Source organism: Nerophis ophidion, linkage group LG07 (assembly GCF_033978795.1).
Source record: "Nerophis ophidion isolate RoL-2023_Sa linkage group LG07, RoL_Noph_v1.0, whole genome shotgun sequence".
Classification (NCBI taxonomy): Eukaryota; Metazoa; Chordata; class Actinopteri; order Syngnathiformes; family Syngnathidae; genus Nerophis; species Nerophis ophidion.
In genome coordinates this window covers 53,021,038-53,035,133 of record NC_084617.1, presented here as the reverse complement: position 1 = coordinate 53,035,133, position 14,096 = coordinate 53,021,038, and the positions used below count along the sequence as shown (strand labels likewise).

At 37.8% G+C, this 14,096-nt stretch overlaps 1 protein-coding gene across 2 annotated transcripts in view; it reads right to left on the bottom strand.

The window, feature by feature from the left end:
- The window catches only part of tpcn1 (two pore segment channel 1), a 29,924-nt gene that overhangs the window by 12,508 nt on the left and 3,320 nt on the right, over window positions 1-14,096 (bottom strand). The window contains exons 1-11 of one of the 2 annotated variants that reach the window (XM_061906438.1): window positions 9,814-9,953; window positions 9,592-9,728; window positions 4,918-5,094; window positions 4,711-4,824; window positions 4,432-4,562; window positions 4,227-4,315; window positions 2,457-2,491; window positions 2,299-2,357; window positions 2,130-2,229; window positions 234-350; window positions 30-154 (exon numbers count right to left, since the gene is read on the bottom strand). In XM_061906438.1, the coding sequence (XP_061762422.1) occupies window positions 30-154; window positions 234-350; window positions 2,130-2,229; window positions 2,299-2,357; window positions 2,457-2,491; window positions 4,227-4,315; window positions 4,432-4,562; window positions 4,711-4,824; window positions 4,918-5,094; window positions 9,592-9,728; window positions 9,814-9,922 (1,193 nt within the window). In that variant the 5' untranslated portion in view covers window positions 9,923-9,953. Of the gene's footprint in view, window positions 1-29; window positions 155-233; window positions 351-2,129; window positions 2,230-2,298; window positions 2,358-2,456; window positions 2,492-4,226; window positions 4,316-4,431; window positions 4,563-4,710; window positions 4,825-4,917; window positions 5,095-9,591; window positions 9,729-9,813; window positions 9,954-14,096 lie in introns of those variants that run through there. The other variant, XM_061906440.1, reaches the window with a different exon arrangement.

Sequence of the window (14,096 nt, the reverse complement as noted above, 5' to 3'; positions counted from 1 at the left end):
ACTTAAATTGAAGCGATGGAAGCGGTCACCTTAGCATCGGCGCTCCAGACGTGTTAAGAGCTTTATAGGTGAGGAAGCGGTCCCTTGCAGACATCCGTGGTCTGTAAAATCGCATCAGGCCGTCAAACTGTTTCAGAGAGACACCCAATGGCCTCTGAAGAGAAATGGCTGATGCACGTTAAAAGGCATATGACTTTGGCTTTCAAATATACACTATAGCACTGTGCACATACCTGGCGACTGACTAAGAGCTGAAAAGCGTGGTCAATAGCAGAGCGTTTGTGAAGCAACAGAGATTTGAACTTCATTTTTTCCACGTCATTAAACGTGTCGAACACAACTGCCAGGAGCTGGAGGTGAGAGGAAATTGGATTAGTGAGACACTATCAACTAGTTGAGACTGGGAAACAAAATGATGTGGTTGAAATCTCTAACCTGACCAGAAAAGAGCCTAATCTGATACTTGACCAAATGACCAAAAATTTCCCAAACAAATTCTCTTCATGTATTTTTTGCTCATGACAATGAATTTGGCAGTCATTTGTAATAATATCAATTTGATTTTGAGTAATGTGTTGTTGTTAACTAACTGTAATTGAAACGCCTCCTTTCCATCGCCAGACTGGATATGCCCCTGCCTTTTGGTGTGACGTCCTCTACAGAACTGAAGCCCAATTCTTTGCATAGACAATGTAGACAAAGACATGTAAAACTATGATTTTGATCACTCAATTGCATGTTTTTGTCGCCCTGGTCCATGATTACTTCAAAACTATTTTGGTTACAAAAACAAATATCAAAGAATTGCCAAACACAGACTTCTCTGCACTTGTGCTCTTTCAGTATTTCCTCAAGCAACCTAAGGAAAATATCAGCTGAAGAAGACACAAAGTAGAATACGGGCGAACTACCTTGTATTTGATTTGTCCTCTTTCTTTTATTACGTAGGTTCTGACTCAGTCTTTCTCCCATAGAGGGTGCTCCGCATATTTAGGATCCTATTTGGCTTGAGTTTTACCATTTCTTTCCTAACTCCGACCAAAACAATTCTTCTTCCATGTCAGAATCATTATTAATAAATAATTATTGTTTAATTTATCATTTATCATTAAATGATTGCTGTACATCACTCAACTCTATAAAATTATAAACATGCGCTTGGTTAGTCCCAACTCGAATGGAGAGGTCCATACTGTCCACATATCACAGTCCAACATACTTGGCCAATAAAACGGATTCTGATATTGCCATCATTTGGAAATATATGTAGGCTGACCCCTTCTTTAGTTGTATTGCTGCAACCTGCAACAATACATCTGGCAGCTATATTTGAGAATTCCTTCAAATTCTGCACAAAAATATTGTGGTTCTGGGTGAAGATGCTACCAAAACACATACTCCACAATATAAAATTGCTTTCAGTCTTCTGTAGGACATCAAAAGGCTTGCTCACATTTTGGAGCTAAAAGTCAGCATTCCAAAATGTGCTGAAACTCGTTTGAAAACCATCCTAAAATCACTCCTGTGTCTATATTGGTGGAAATTTTACCTGTGGTCATCATTTTTAGGTCCAGAACTATGGCATAAGTCCCAATGTAATCAGCATTAGAGGGGTTCTTTAATGTACTATCAAAACTAATCCACTTATTTTTACACTTGTATGTTGTTAAATGATATTGAAATGATACTTAAAACACAATCCCAAGAGTACACAAGAATATATCAATCAATCAATCAATGTTTACTTATATAGCCCTAAATCACTAGTGTCTCAAAGGGCTGCACAAACCACCACGACATCCTCGGTAGGCCCACATAAGGGCAAGGAAAACTCACACCCAGTGGGACATCGGTGACAATAATGACCCAGTGGGACGTCGGTGACAATAATGACTATGAGAACCTTAGAGAGGAGGAAAGCAATGGATGTCGAGCGGGTCTAACATGTCTATATAGTATATAAAATATTTTAATTAATATGTTCCGATTTTCAAACGCAAACACATTAGGTCTACTAGCGTCCTGAAATTAATTGTTTGACCATGGAAGTGTACTGTAGTTTGACATAGATCAGTTGTGAGTTTTTTGATATTGCCTTATGTTCCTCTACAGTTTAAATATATCAATACCAGGTTCATGATGAAGTAGAGCTCGATGGAGAGGTACACGATAAAAAACACACAGGACCAGCTGCTCTTTGAGTACGCTGGCATCATCACATCAGGGAAGCTACAAGAAAAAACAATGGTCATGTTTGCGTGTGTATCACTGGCGTGAAGAGTGTGATCTTTCGCTTACTTTGCTGTGGTCAGCAGCACAAACAGACTGACCATGCTGTTCTCCAGAGTGTTGAAGTACTGTAGTGAAGACAGGAAAAGCAATCAGGAAATGTGACCACAACAGAGAGGAAGAAGAACTATCTAGACGAAGAATGTCAAAAAGAAACCACAACCTACCGGATCTGCTGCGTTTGTAGAAAACAGACAAAAACCTGGGTTGAAAACCACAAACATCGCAGTCAAAAACTGGTTTTATCAAAAAGCAATAGCATTAAACAACAATTTTTGAGTAAGACGAAAATCTAACTTTACAGAAGAAGAGCATTTCAATATTCTTATAAACATGGTGCATACAGAATATAAACATTGTAGTTTTCTATTTTTTTTCATCTCAGTTTATAAGTAATTTGAGACACAAGCTGTCACTCAGCTTTTTGTTATTGTTAGATGAATATTCTTCCACCTTTGATCAAAATGCAACGCTTTAAAGGTTACCCGCTTTGGCCTTTGTTTTGCTTGAAGATATAATCACAAATATTTAACCTATTTTCTTGTCTTTGTGCACGCACACACATATTATCGTCTTTAGTTTTAATGGTGTCACGATGTAACAGGTGCGGGGGGCGGGACAAGAATGTGTGTGTGTTCAGCGCACATATCAACTGAACTTTTAGTTTTGATCTCCGCCAAGGAGAGTAGCAAAGTGGACGTAAGCATGTGAGGAGGGCTACCATTGAAGAGAAGGCGTCAGACTTTAGACAGCTCGGTCTCCTCTCCAGCGCTGGTATTGCTATCGTTTGTACTTATTCTTTTATATAGAATAAATGATTAACTTTAACTTCTATTCACATCTTTTTATTTAGAAAGCCTTAGAACTAAATACCGTGGCAGGACGATTCTTTGCAATAGGGGAGGATCCAATAATATGTTTTAGGTTGCAAGCATACCTTGAGTCACCAGCATTTTCACTGTCGATTGAAGTAGTTTTTGAGCAATAAAGAGTACATTTATTTTTACATGTTCTGGTTCCTGCTTTGTTTACACAAGAAACAAACAGCCAAATGACAAACATTTTTCCATAAAAATGTTGAGAAGCTGCAGATGCTGTTTTTGATGTGTTTCAATTTGTTCTATTTATTCTTGACTAACAAACTGAGTGGTCGAGCAATACCTTTGGCACACAGACACAAATCAATTGTTGTCAACACTGAACTTTCTGTACCATCACTCAAATGTGACTGTTTGGAACATAAGCTGCAATTTCATAGTTCCTATTGTTACATGACAGAGACAGTGTTGGCAGATGTCACGAGAGAAACAAGCAACGTGCTCTATGAAATCAAGTCGCTTATGAGTAGGGAAATTGGCAATACTGGACAGAGAAACAGCCCAAAGCAGACACCGCATTTGTCCGGTCCCCAAGCTAAATGCTGATACTTTTTTTATTAGTAGATTGCACAGTTCAGTACATATTCCGTACAATTGACCACTAAATGGTAACACCCGAATAAGTTTTTCAACTTGTTTAAGTCGGGGTCCACGTTAATCAATTCATGTTACAATGTTACTACATTATTTCATAAAACTATTGCAGTTGTTTTTAGTAAATGCTACTATAAAGTTTTACAAACAATATTTCTTGTTTAAAATTTATCTTTTGTTTTTAAAAGGCATGTTTCATGCAAATTGTGGTGTTTTGGGAGGGACAAGCAGGGTTTGGTCGTGAAACACAATGTGCTTGTAAGTTGAGATACCACTGAAATAATTTTCAATAAATGCATTATTTCTAGTTTTCATTTCAATAAATAATAATTGATTCATTATATATTTTCTTACATTAAAGATCAAAAATAGAGACAAGACTGCACCACTTCAAATACAGAACAATATTGTGTACTTGTGTGTTTTGGTGGCGTGTACGATGCACTTTTCTAAAAAAAGGCTCACCCAAAATAGCAAATATGACCATGAAGAAGAGCAGCAGGAGGAGGATGTCAATAAATGGCGGGAGGGACTGGAAGATCTGCCGCAAATTTCTGAATGGATATTGAAAATGTTAGTTACCTTTGTTGACTAATGTCAGCAAACATCAAACACTGCCCCCCACTGGTGGTAGCATGGATAGATCAGACTTCTTCACCATGTTGTGTACCTGCGCACAGCACCACAGTATCTACAGTCCACCAGGAAAATTGGTCTGAGTGCTCTGGTCACTCGTAGGTGGGATGTCTGTCGGACCAGAACCACTATGGCCTCTACAAACTGCAGCAGCAACACACATGTCTGGCGAAAAATGAGAAACAGAGACGTGAGGCTACGGGGTTCTTCACTGCAGTCTTTGTGGGGGAAAAGAGGCAGACTGCAGGCCTTAAGACTTTGAAGCACTCAGGCTGACCTTGGACAATTAATAGTGTATTGTGCATGGAGTTACCTTCACCATTGTCCTCTTGTGTCGTATGAAGATGTGGAATCCCAGCCAACGGAGCTTCATGCACAGCTCAAATGCCACCATAACTAAGGCTAACAGCTCCAGGGTGGCGTGGATCTGCACAGCGATCAAATGTGTTCTTTCTAATGCCGGTTACAGGTAATAATGAACGTGTTGCACCTCCGTTGACATGAGCTAGTCTTCACTCACATAGACGTCCAGGCGCAGAGTTGGCACCGCGGGAGCTTCGCAGAGCGACAGCGCCATGAGCAGGAGGCCTATAAGTAGCTCCATCATGTAGAAGATGTGGTTGTGTGCAAAAAGGTATGCCGCCAGTGCCTTGGGGTTTCTGGGATGGGTGAAGAACTTGTCATTGTTTTCTCCTTCCTGTATGTAACATGAAGAGAATACTGTATAAGGTGCACATCATGTAACCATCATATTGTTTGTTCTAGAGTCACACAAGCTTCCAGCACTACATAGCTCACAGAGGTGCACCTATTCAAACATGTCCACCATAGCTGTTTAAACAAAGTGTTCAACTGTATTAAATAACTCAAGGCAGCAAATAGCAGGGGTTATATTCGGAGACCGCCTGCGAATAGCAAATAGAGGCGAGTAACTGAGATACTCATAAAAATGTCTATTTTTGAGTCTAAGAAAGTCTGGACTATGATGGTGCATTAAGGCAACACCATACACTATGCCGGTATTCTGGTGGAAGTGCTTCCTATTGGAATTCATAAATCCAAGGGATGCGGAAATGTGATAGTGCATTGAAAGAATCTCACAATTGTTACACTGAATTATTATATTTTTGTATTTTGTCATTTAGTATACATTTTTCACACTAAAAACGATCAAATGTATGGTTTAAAAAGGTATTGCTTTTTGCTGGGAAACCAAAGGCATTCCCAGCATGTCTTGCAGCACTAGATTTTTGACACCTTCACATGTAACCATAACCCAACAAATCTCACATTAGATCATTAAGTAGTTTGCATGTATGTTAAATAACAAAATAAAAAAACAAAGTGATGTTTACGGTAACAATTGTACTTAGTGTAAAATATTCATTCAGTGCATTACATTTCGGCATTCCTTGGATTTATATCAATGCATGGGGTGCATGAATTTCAAAAGGGAGCATGTGTCGCCAAAACAAAGACTCATACATCCTCCCCTCTTTCTACCTCTTGCTACCTTGACGTTAACGTTTTCCTCTGATCTCGGATCAACATTTGCCATAAAAGTGAGTAATCTAATTATTAAATAAGATCCAACTCCAATAACTTTTTTTGTCTCTCTTCTATTACCATTGTTTGCTCGTGACAAAAGAAGCGATCAAGCAAAATGCAGGTTAAGCTTCAAGTTAATGCCTCAAACATTTATTTCATTTGTATTGTATATTCTACTTCTATTTTACCTATTATTTGTTTTCTTGCTTTTATTTTATTCATCTTATTCATATATTTTATTTGTATTTGTTTTTTTCTAACACAGGTAACTAAATGCATGTTATTATTCTTTATTATCAGATTGACATTTTTACCGACTTATGTTGAATGAGACACGTTTTCAGAGAAAATAAACCCACCACTTATTTTTCCGATAAAAAAACCAACCTACAATTCATTACAAATTAAAGAAAAAAAAGGCGTCTTCACCAAAAATCACCGATTTGCTTGGATGCATAAGTGGAATTACAAATATGGAAACCAATACTTTACCTGTAATTGAACCTTTTATATAAAAAGTGTGTTAAAAATAGGGGGAAAAGGTTACTACACATTTTTAGCAATTCCGAAGCACTTTTTAAATAAATTCCCAAGCTTATGCAATATAAGCTGGAAATATGTGCATTTAAAATCATACAAAAATGTTCAGATCAATGATTAATCTGCTCAAGAGGTGCAACGGTTAGTCTACTTTGTCGACAAAAATCGATCCCAAATTCATGTGTCGATAATGGTCAGTGATGTCATCGCTCATTTTTTCCTGGGCAGAAACGGACATGTGCGAGTCACCGAGACTTCTGAAAACATCTAGAGTCTAAAAAAATGTCACCCTAAATACACCAAAAACTTGCAAAATCTACAAAACGGACACCATTTTAAATAGCAGTACGTCTGTGATGCAGAAGCATGTCGGACATCTGGAGGACGGGGCCTTTGACTTGACAAAACACGTTAGTCAGCTTTTAGCTAGCTAAGAAGGGAGAGACAGAGTTGTGTGGAAAATAACTTTAACCGTCATTTTAGCCAAAATCACCAGCTGATCTTTGTTAAATTTCCTGTGAGTAGCATAACAGAATTAAAAACATTAATATTGATTGGATGATGATAATTATAATGGTGTATTTGAGTTGAAAATTATTTTAATATTGTTATTTATATTATTGGAAAATTAGTAGTGCAATTCCTCAATCTACAGCTTTCTTTTACATAGACTTAAGTTTATCAACACTTGTGACTACAAATGTAAATTAGGCTGTGGCTAAAATCTGGCACGTTTATGTTCATGTTTCTAATATATCAGTTCATTAACATGTACTGTCCTATTCATATAAGTTCAGATTCGAATTCAAATTCAAATAGGTAGCCTAATGAGCAACATTGTACTTAAATACATGATTCTGAATGAAGAATAGTCGTCCATCGTTCGTTGTTGTTAATTGGTTCTGGACAGAACCGCATTAATCGAATTTACGCAAACTATGAATCTTTCAGTGTTTCCAATACATTTATTCGTGGCGCTCAGCCACAAATACATTTGGACCGTCATAAATACATTTGATGCTATCCTGGTCCTCACTAATGAATACCATACATTATAATGGGACTGCTACAATCGGGCGGAAGGCGGGGTACACATAGGCGCCAGCGCCCCCCGCGACCCCGAAAGGGAATAAGCGGTAGAAAATGGATGGATGGATGGATAATGGGACTGTCTGTAAATACAGATTGTCGTTACAAACCCGTACAGTAGATGGAATTGAAACCTGTTAAGAACCTGGGGTCTCATGTGACAACAGTTGCATGGCATTTCTACTAAAACAGACGTACGTTCAAATCCAGAAAAGTACGTATGCCAGTAAAAATTTAGATCTAGTAAAGTGTGTGCAGTTTTCTTTTTTACATTGCAATCAACTTGAAATCGGTCCCAAATATCGGCGTAGCTTGGCATGTCCAGGATACGTGCCCTTTTAAATACGCAAATCATATTGAAAGTAGCTATGTTCTTAAGCACTGCACGTTGTGGCCAAACACAGGACTGTATAATGTGCTTCTTTCTGGTGTTGGAAGTGATCATCAGCGGGTTGAAATTGCTGTGTGCTGCATGAAGTTGGATGTACATCGCCAAAACAGACGAGTGTTTGAAAATATATAATTTTTGCATATCTCTATAGGCAGGTGGCCCCCTGGCTTCATGTGTACCCCACACCCAAAGCACAGCGCTCTGTGCCAGCGGATGAAATTATGTAACTTTGCAATCTTTTAAATGTTAACATCCCAGCATATCACAAAGGATACGAAAAACTTTGACTTCTCAATTTATTATTACAATGGAAAGCTTCTTGTGGTAGAAGCCGAATACGTGACATCCCCCTCGGATCCTTTCGGTGCCAGTGTGCAGCTGCTGTCTGCGTGACATGGCCAAGAAATCACAGGAACACGTTTTGATATTATAAATTATTATTATTTTGGAGCATTAAATACATTGACAAAAATCAAAATTTTGTGTGCTTGTCTCGTTTTTTTTTTTTTTTTTACATTGTTAAAATCAGATGTTGGCAAAGCCTGAACGACCACCTTGTCCTCGACCTTGTGGGGCGGCGTGGATGTGGCCGTGCCAGCAACTTGATGGTTAAGGGTTCGATCCACGCCTTCGCCATCCTAGTCATTGTTGTGTCCTTGGGCAAGATACTTTACCCACTTTCTCCCAGTGCCACCCACACTGATTTAAATGTAACTTAGAAAATGGCTTTCACTATGTAAAGCACTTACAGTCACTAGACAAAAGCGATAAATAAATGTATTTCACTTCTCTTCACCTCTGTGTGTCGTCGAAGTATCCACAGCCTAGAGAGAATTCGAGACTTTTGGAGGTTCTAACAGGAGAGCTCAGATCACTCTTCTAAATAAACAGCAGATGCTACTGTAGTTCTGCCTCACCTATCCAAATTCACTCAAAGGCTTGCCATGTTTAATTAAAACAGAAAAAAGTTAATTTATATTTGTAAATATTTTTGTTTCGCTCTTTTTTTCCCTGCTCATATATGTCATGGCCAATTATGTGATTTAAATTATCCTCTAGCGCGCCCTGCAACCCATCCCACAAATCAATTGAAGTCTTGTGGGAAATACTTTCATTTATCATACATTTTCATCGATATAGGATAACATTTTTATTAATACATTACAGCCGTCTAGACATGAAATAACACAGAGTCACCGTTACACCCTTTTAACCCAGTGTAGTAATGCTGCTTTATGCTGAGTCAATCAATGGCCGCGATACTGAACAGCACACTGATAGATTTGGTCATCTCTAGTAGCCAATACCACTGTAGTATTGATATTTATAGTTCATTTAGCCACGTTTATGCTTGAAAATTATTAATTTAGGCCAACAATTTTGTTAAATAAGCTTTTTTTCTGAATAGCTGATGGAAAATCAAGAAACAAAATAGTTGTTAGTGTCACATAAGACTTTGTGTGCATCCTCTAATATTCCATGGTACATGGCTTTACAGTTCAATACAGTTTATTCCTTCCTACCTCACTGCCAGACAAATAAAAACACAAAGGTCAGGTGTGGCAGGTGAAATAACATTGTTATACAGCATCATTATTTGACGTTACAGTTAGTGCACGAGAATACCTGTAGGTAGATGGCAGCCTCCTGGTAGTTCATCTCCCAACTTTGCCGTAAAGACACACTGTGCGCTCGGTGGGTTTGAGGCCCGGGTGTTGACACCACAGCGTTACTCACAATGTCATAATTCCCTCCACCTCCATCTAGAAGACATTTGTAAAATGGTAAAAAACCAGCTTGGATTCTAAAACAAGTTTTAATACAAAGTACACTAAAGACTGCCTGTACCATAAGACTCCAATTGCATCTGTGAGCAATAGGAGGAGATCACGACAGGACTCTTATTGCTACTCTGATCCTCACTGAATGCAGCTGTGTGGCTGTTTAAACACTCCATTGATCTGTTTGAATCTGTATGTGTGTGTGTTTGTCTCAGTAGTGGAAGTCCACAGCACAAATCATTCACAGTGTTACAGTCTTTTTCCACTTTCCACACACGTGAGGATACAGATGGTCCCACATTCCACTGAGGAGTAATGTTAACTGCAGAAAAATTGAAGTGCTGTGGTGTGTGTCCAAAGCACAAATGCTTGTGATGATCAATACATTTAATTCAATGTTAAATTTGGAGCTTATGAGAGTCCAGGATAACACTTAAATGGTGCATCAGCAGAGAAAATGTAAGTTTGAGCATCTGGTCATGACATCAACGCTCACAAAGCATTCAATAGCTTAACATGACATGTTAAATTAGCTTTTGATAGTTCACAAACACTCCCTTCTTGTGATCTTCTACAGCTGCATGCTTATTGTGTACTTCACTAGTCTATCTGGTCGCTCCACCCACTCATAGTGCATGATCACTCCTTGGATTGAAATGTTAAAACGCAAACTGGATCTTAAAAAAAAGAATGCAGTCACAGCCGTGTGCTGTCCACCGTGACTGTGTGACACTGCAGTGTGAGACATCAGATTCTATTCCTGCAGAGGCCTGCCTGTTGTCCACAGAAGTGATGAACGCCAGGAGCCATTCCAATCCATCTTTTGCCATGAAGTAGTGTCAGACTATCACAATCTGCTTTCATGACGTTCACTGTTTTGTAGTGGTCTAAAGCTTCAACGACATGAGCAATAAAAATTGAACACCATCCCTCTATCCCATCACGTGAGCTGTCATCTGACTTAAAACAACTGCAGCGTCTCTGAAGAATTCCAACTCCCAAACATTCCCTCTCTCCAGAAACATCTCCCAAGGATAATCCACAGGAACAGAATGTTTTCTCTCGTATCAGACACTCCTACACATCCTGGAAAACAACCTCTTCTCTTCCTGTTCATTTCAAGACCCAGTCTGCTCACACACACACAATGTGCACACTACAGGGCACAAAATTGCACAAAAAACATACTACACGTGAGAGTTTTGCTGCGTTGCTATTTTCTCCGAATAGTCACTTTGTAACCTTTATGAGAAGACGCGTGCATGTACTGCAAAAGTGGACTAATGGCAAGCAAATGAGCATTAAAAAAACCTCACCAAGTACTTTATAAGTATACATACATACATTATAGACAAACATACATACATCCATGAATGATGTGGGATCTGAGCCGAGGATGTCGTTGTGGCTTGTGCAGCCCTTTGAGACACACGTGATTTAGGGCTATATAAGTAAACATTGATTGATTCGCTTGTCCCGTCCAGAGTCGTGGGGGATTGATGGAGCCTATCTCTGTTGTATTCGGGCGGAAGGCGACGTACACCCTGGACAAGTCGCCATATATATATATATATATATATATATATATATATATATATATATATATATATATATATATATATATATATATATACATACATACAGTGGGGCAAAAAACTATTTAGTCAGCCACCGATTGTGCAAGTTCTCCCACTTAAAATGATGACAAAGGTCTGTAAATTTCATCATAGGTACACTTCAACTGTGAGAGACAGAATGTGAAAAAATGATCCAGGAATTCACATTGTAGGAATTTTAAAACATTTATTTGTAAATTATGGTGGAAAATAAGTATTTGGTCAACCATTCAATGGGGGATTGATGGAGCCTATCTCAGCTGTATTCGGGCGGAAGGCGACGTACACCCTGGACAAGTCGCCATATATATATATATATATATATATATATATATATATATATATATATATATATATATATATATATATATATATATATATATATATATATATATATATACATATATACATACAGTGGGGCAAAAAACTATTTAGTCAGCCACCGATTGTGCAAGTTCTCCCACTTAAAATGATGACAAAGGTCTGTAAATTTCATCATAGGTACACTTCAACTGTGAGAGACAGAATGTGAAAAAATTATCCAGGAATTCACATTGTAGGAATTTTAAAGAATTTATTTGTAAATTATGGTGGAAAATAAGTATTTGGTCAACCATTCAATGCTCTCACTGATGGAAGGAAGTTTTGGCTCAAAATCTCACGATAGATGGCCCCATTCATTCTTTCCTTAACACGGATCAATCGTCCTGTCCCCTTATCAGAAGAACAGCCCCAAAGCATGATGTTACCACACCCATGCTTCACCATAGGTGTGGTGTTTTTGGGATGCAACTCAGTATTCTTCTTCCTCCAAACACGACGAGTTGAGTTTATACCAAAAAGTTCTATTTTGGTTTCATCTGACCAAATGACATTCTCCCAATCCTCTGCTGTATCATCCATGTATCCATTTTGGACAAGGCGGACTAACAGGTCTTTGAGGGTCAGAATTCTAGCTGAGAGACAGGTGTTCAAATACTTATTTTCAGCTGTATCCCACGGATAAATTGTTAAAAAAATCATAGATTGTGATTTCTGGATTTTTCTCCATGATTTCTAATTAGGAGAACTTGCAAAATAGCATGGTGTTCAAATTCTTATTTTCTTGACTGTATGTAAAAATATATATACACATACATATACTATATGAGAGACGTATTTAAAAGTGTAATTAACGTGCATTATGTCCACCCAGTCATATAGCAAAATATAATGATAAAAACAACATGATGCAGTTTGTAGACTTAGTCAATCAATAATCTTTATAAATGAAAATTCCTTGACATAATTCTTATTTTGGACTGAATTCAAAGTGTGCCTATTGCATAATAATGTGGCTAGTGAGGACACACAGCCATATAGAAGTAAACAGCGCACATACCGTAGCATTATCAAATCATTTGATTCAAAGTTGTTGTGGTGTTTAAGCAGATGTTAATAAACATCATTCAATATTTACACATTAAAAATATACTGAAATAGTCGATCCTGGTAGCTAAATATGGAGGTATCCATTTTTTGGTGGTCTAAATGCCCCAAACAGAAATGATACAAATGCAAAAATATATATATAAATAGATGCAACACGGAAATATTGCAAATAAAAATTTCTGTAATCACGCTGATGCAGTACTAAATAAAATAATCAGAATCCTTACACAGGTTTTTAATAAAAGGTGCCGCATACAAGCGTTTTTTCGTGTCTTTCTTGCCATCTCAGGGTCTAAGATGACCAATTTCTCGGTCTATGGCCACATCTTTCTACTATCCAGATGAGAGGCATGATACAAATCTAGAATTAACTTTCACCAGCTCAGAGGCACTGCGCCAGCTCACCGGCTCAATATGTCAATTTAGCAACATTAGCTAGTTAGCTCTCTGTGATCACGGCACCACTAAATATAGTTTGTCTGCATTAGCATTTATAACAACAATTTTGTTAAAACTTGGTTAAAGGTGCTGTTTGCAACTTCCTCACATCAACATTTTTCAAAGAAAAAGAAATTTTAACAAGAAAACCACCGGCTAGCTTATATTAACATTAGTGATTTAACAGAACACATTTGTTTGACGATTGTCTATATTTTTCACAATTACAAACTTTATGTAATACATTTTTTTTTTGCAGGCTCGAATACAATGATTGCTGTTCAGGGCAGTCACTCACGCGGTCTCGTTAACACGTCTGGGCAGGGAGCCCGTGCACACATACAAAAACATTCCAAGAGACACAACAAACAAGTTGCAGTCATGTTGCTGTTATAATATTATATTATATATTACCCAAGAGCTATAGTAGCATTAAACAGGCCTTGAGTGAGCACAATGTGTCACGTCTTTTTATTTTTCGGACTATAATGTGCAATAGATAGATACATAGATACATATCTTTTTTTTAATCTTTTTTACTATTTATATTACTAAATTATTGTGTGTATGCTCCTTAGGGGATCTGCTCCAATTTTGTTCTTTGAACCTGTTCACTGTAATAATGACAGTAAAACTCTATTCTATTATACAATATACATTTGATGACAGCTAATGCTAACTATCCAAATTGCTAATATTAACCAACAACACGCTAATGCACAAGTATGTGTTACCTACGTACATAATTACGTCATTACGCACGAGTAGCAGTGAGAAGGAGGGCTAAACTGTGTAAAATACATTGGAAAGTTAGCGCCATCTGTAGGCATCTGTGTAAATGTAGCAAACAGCCCCTCTAATACTC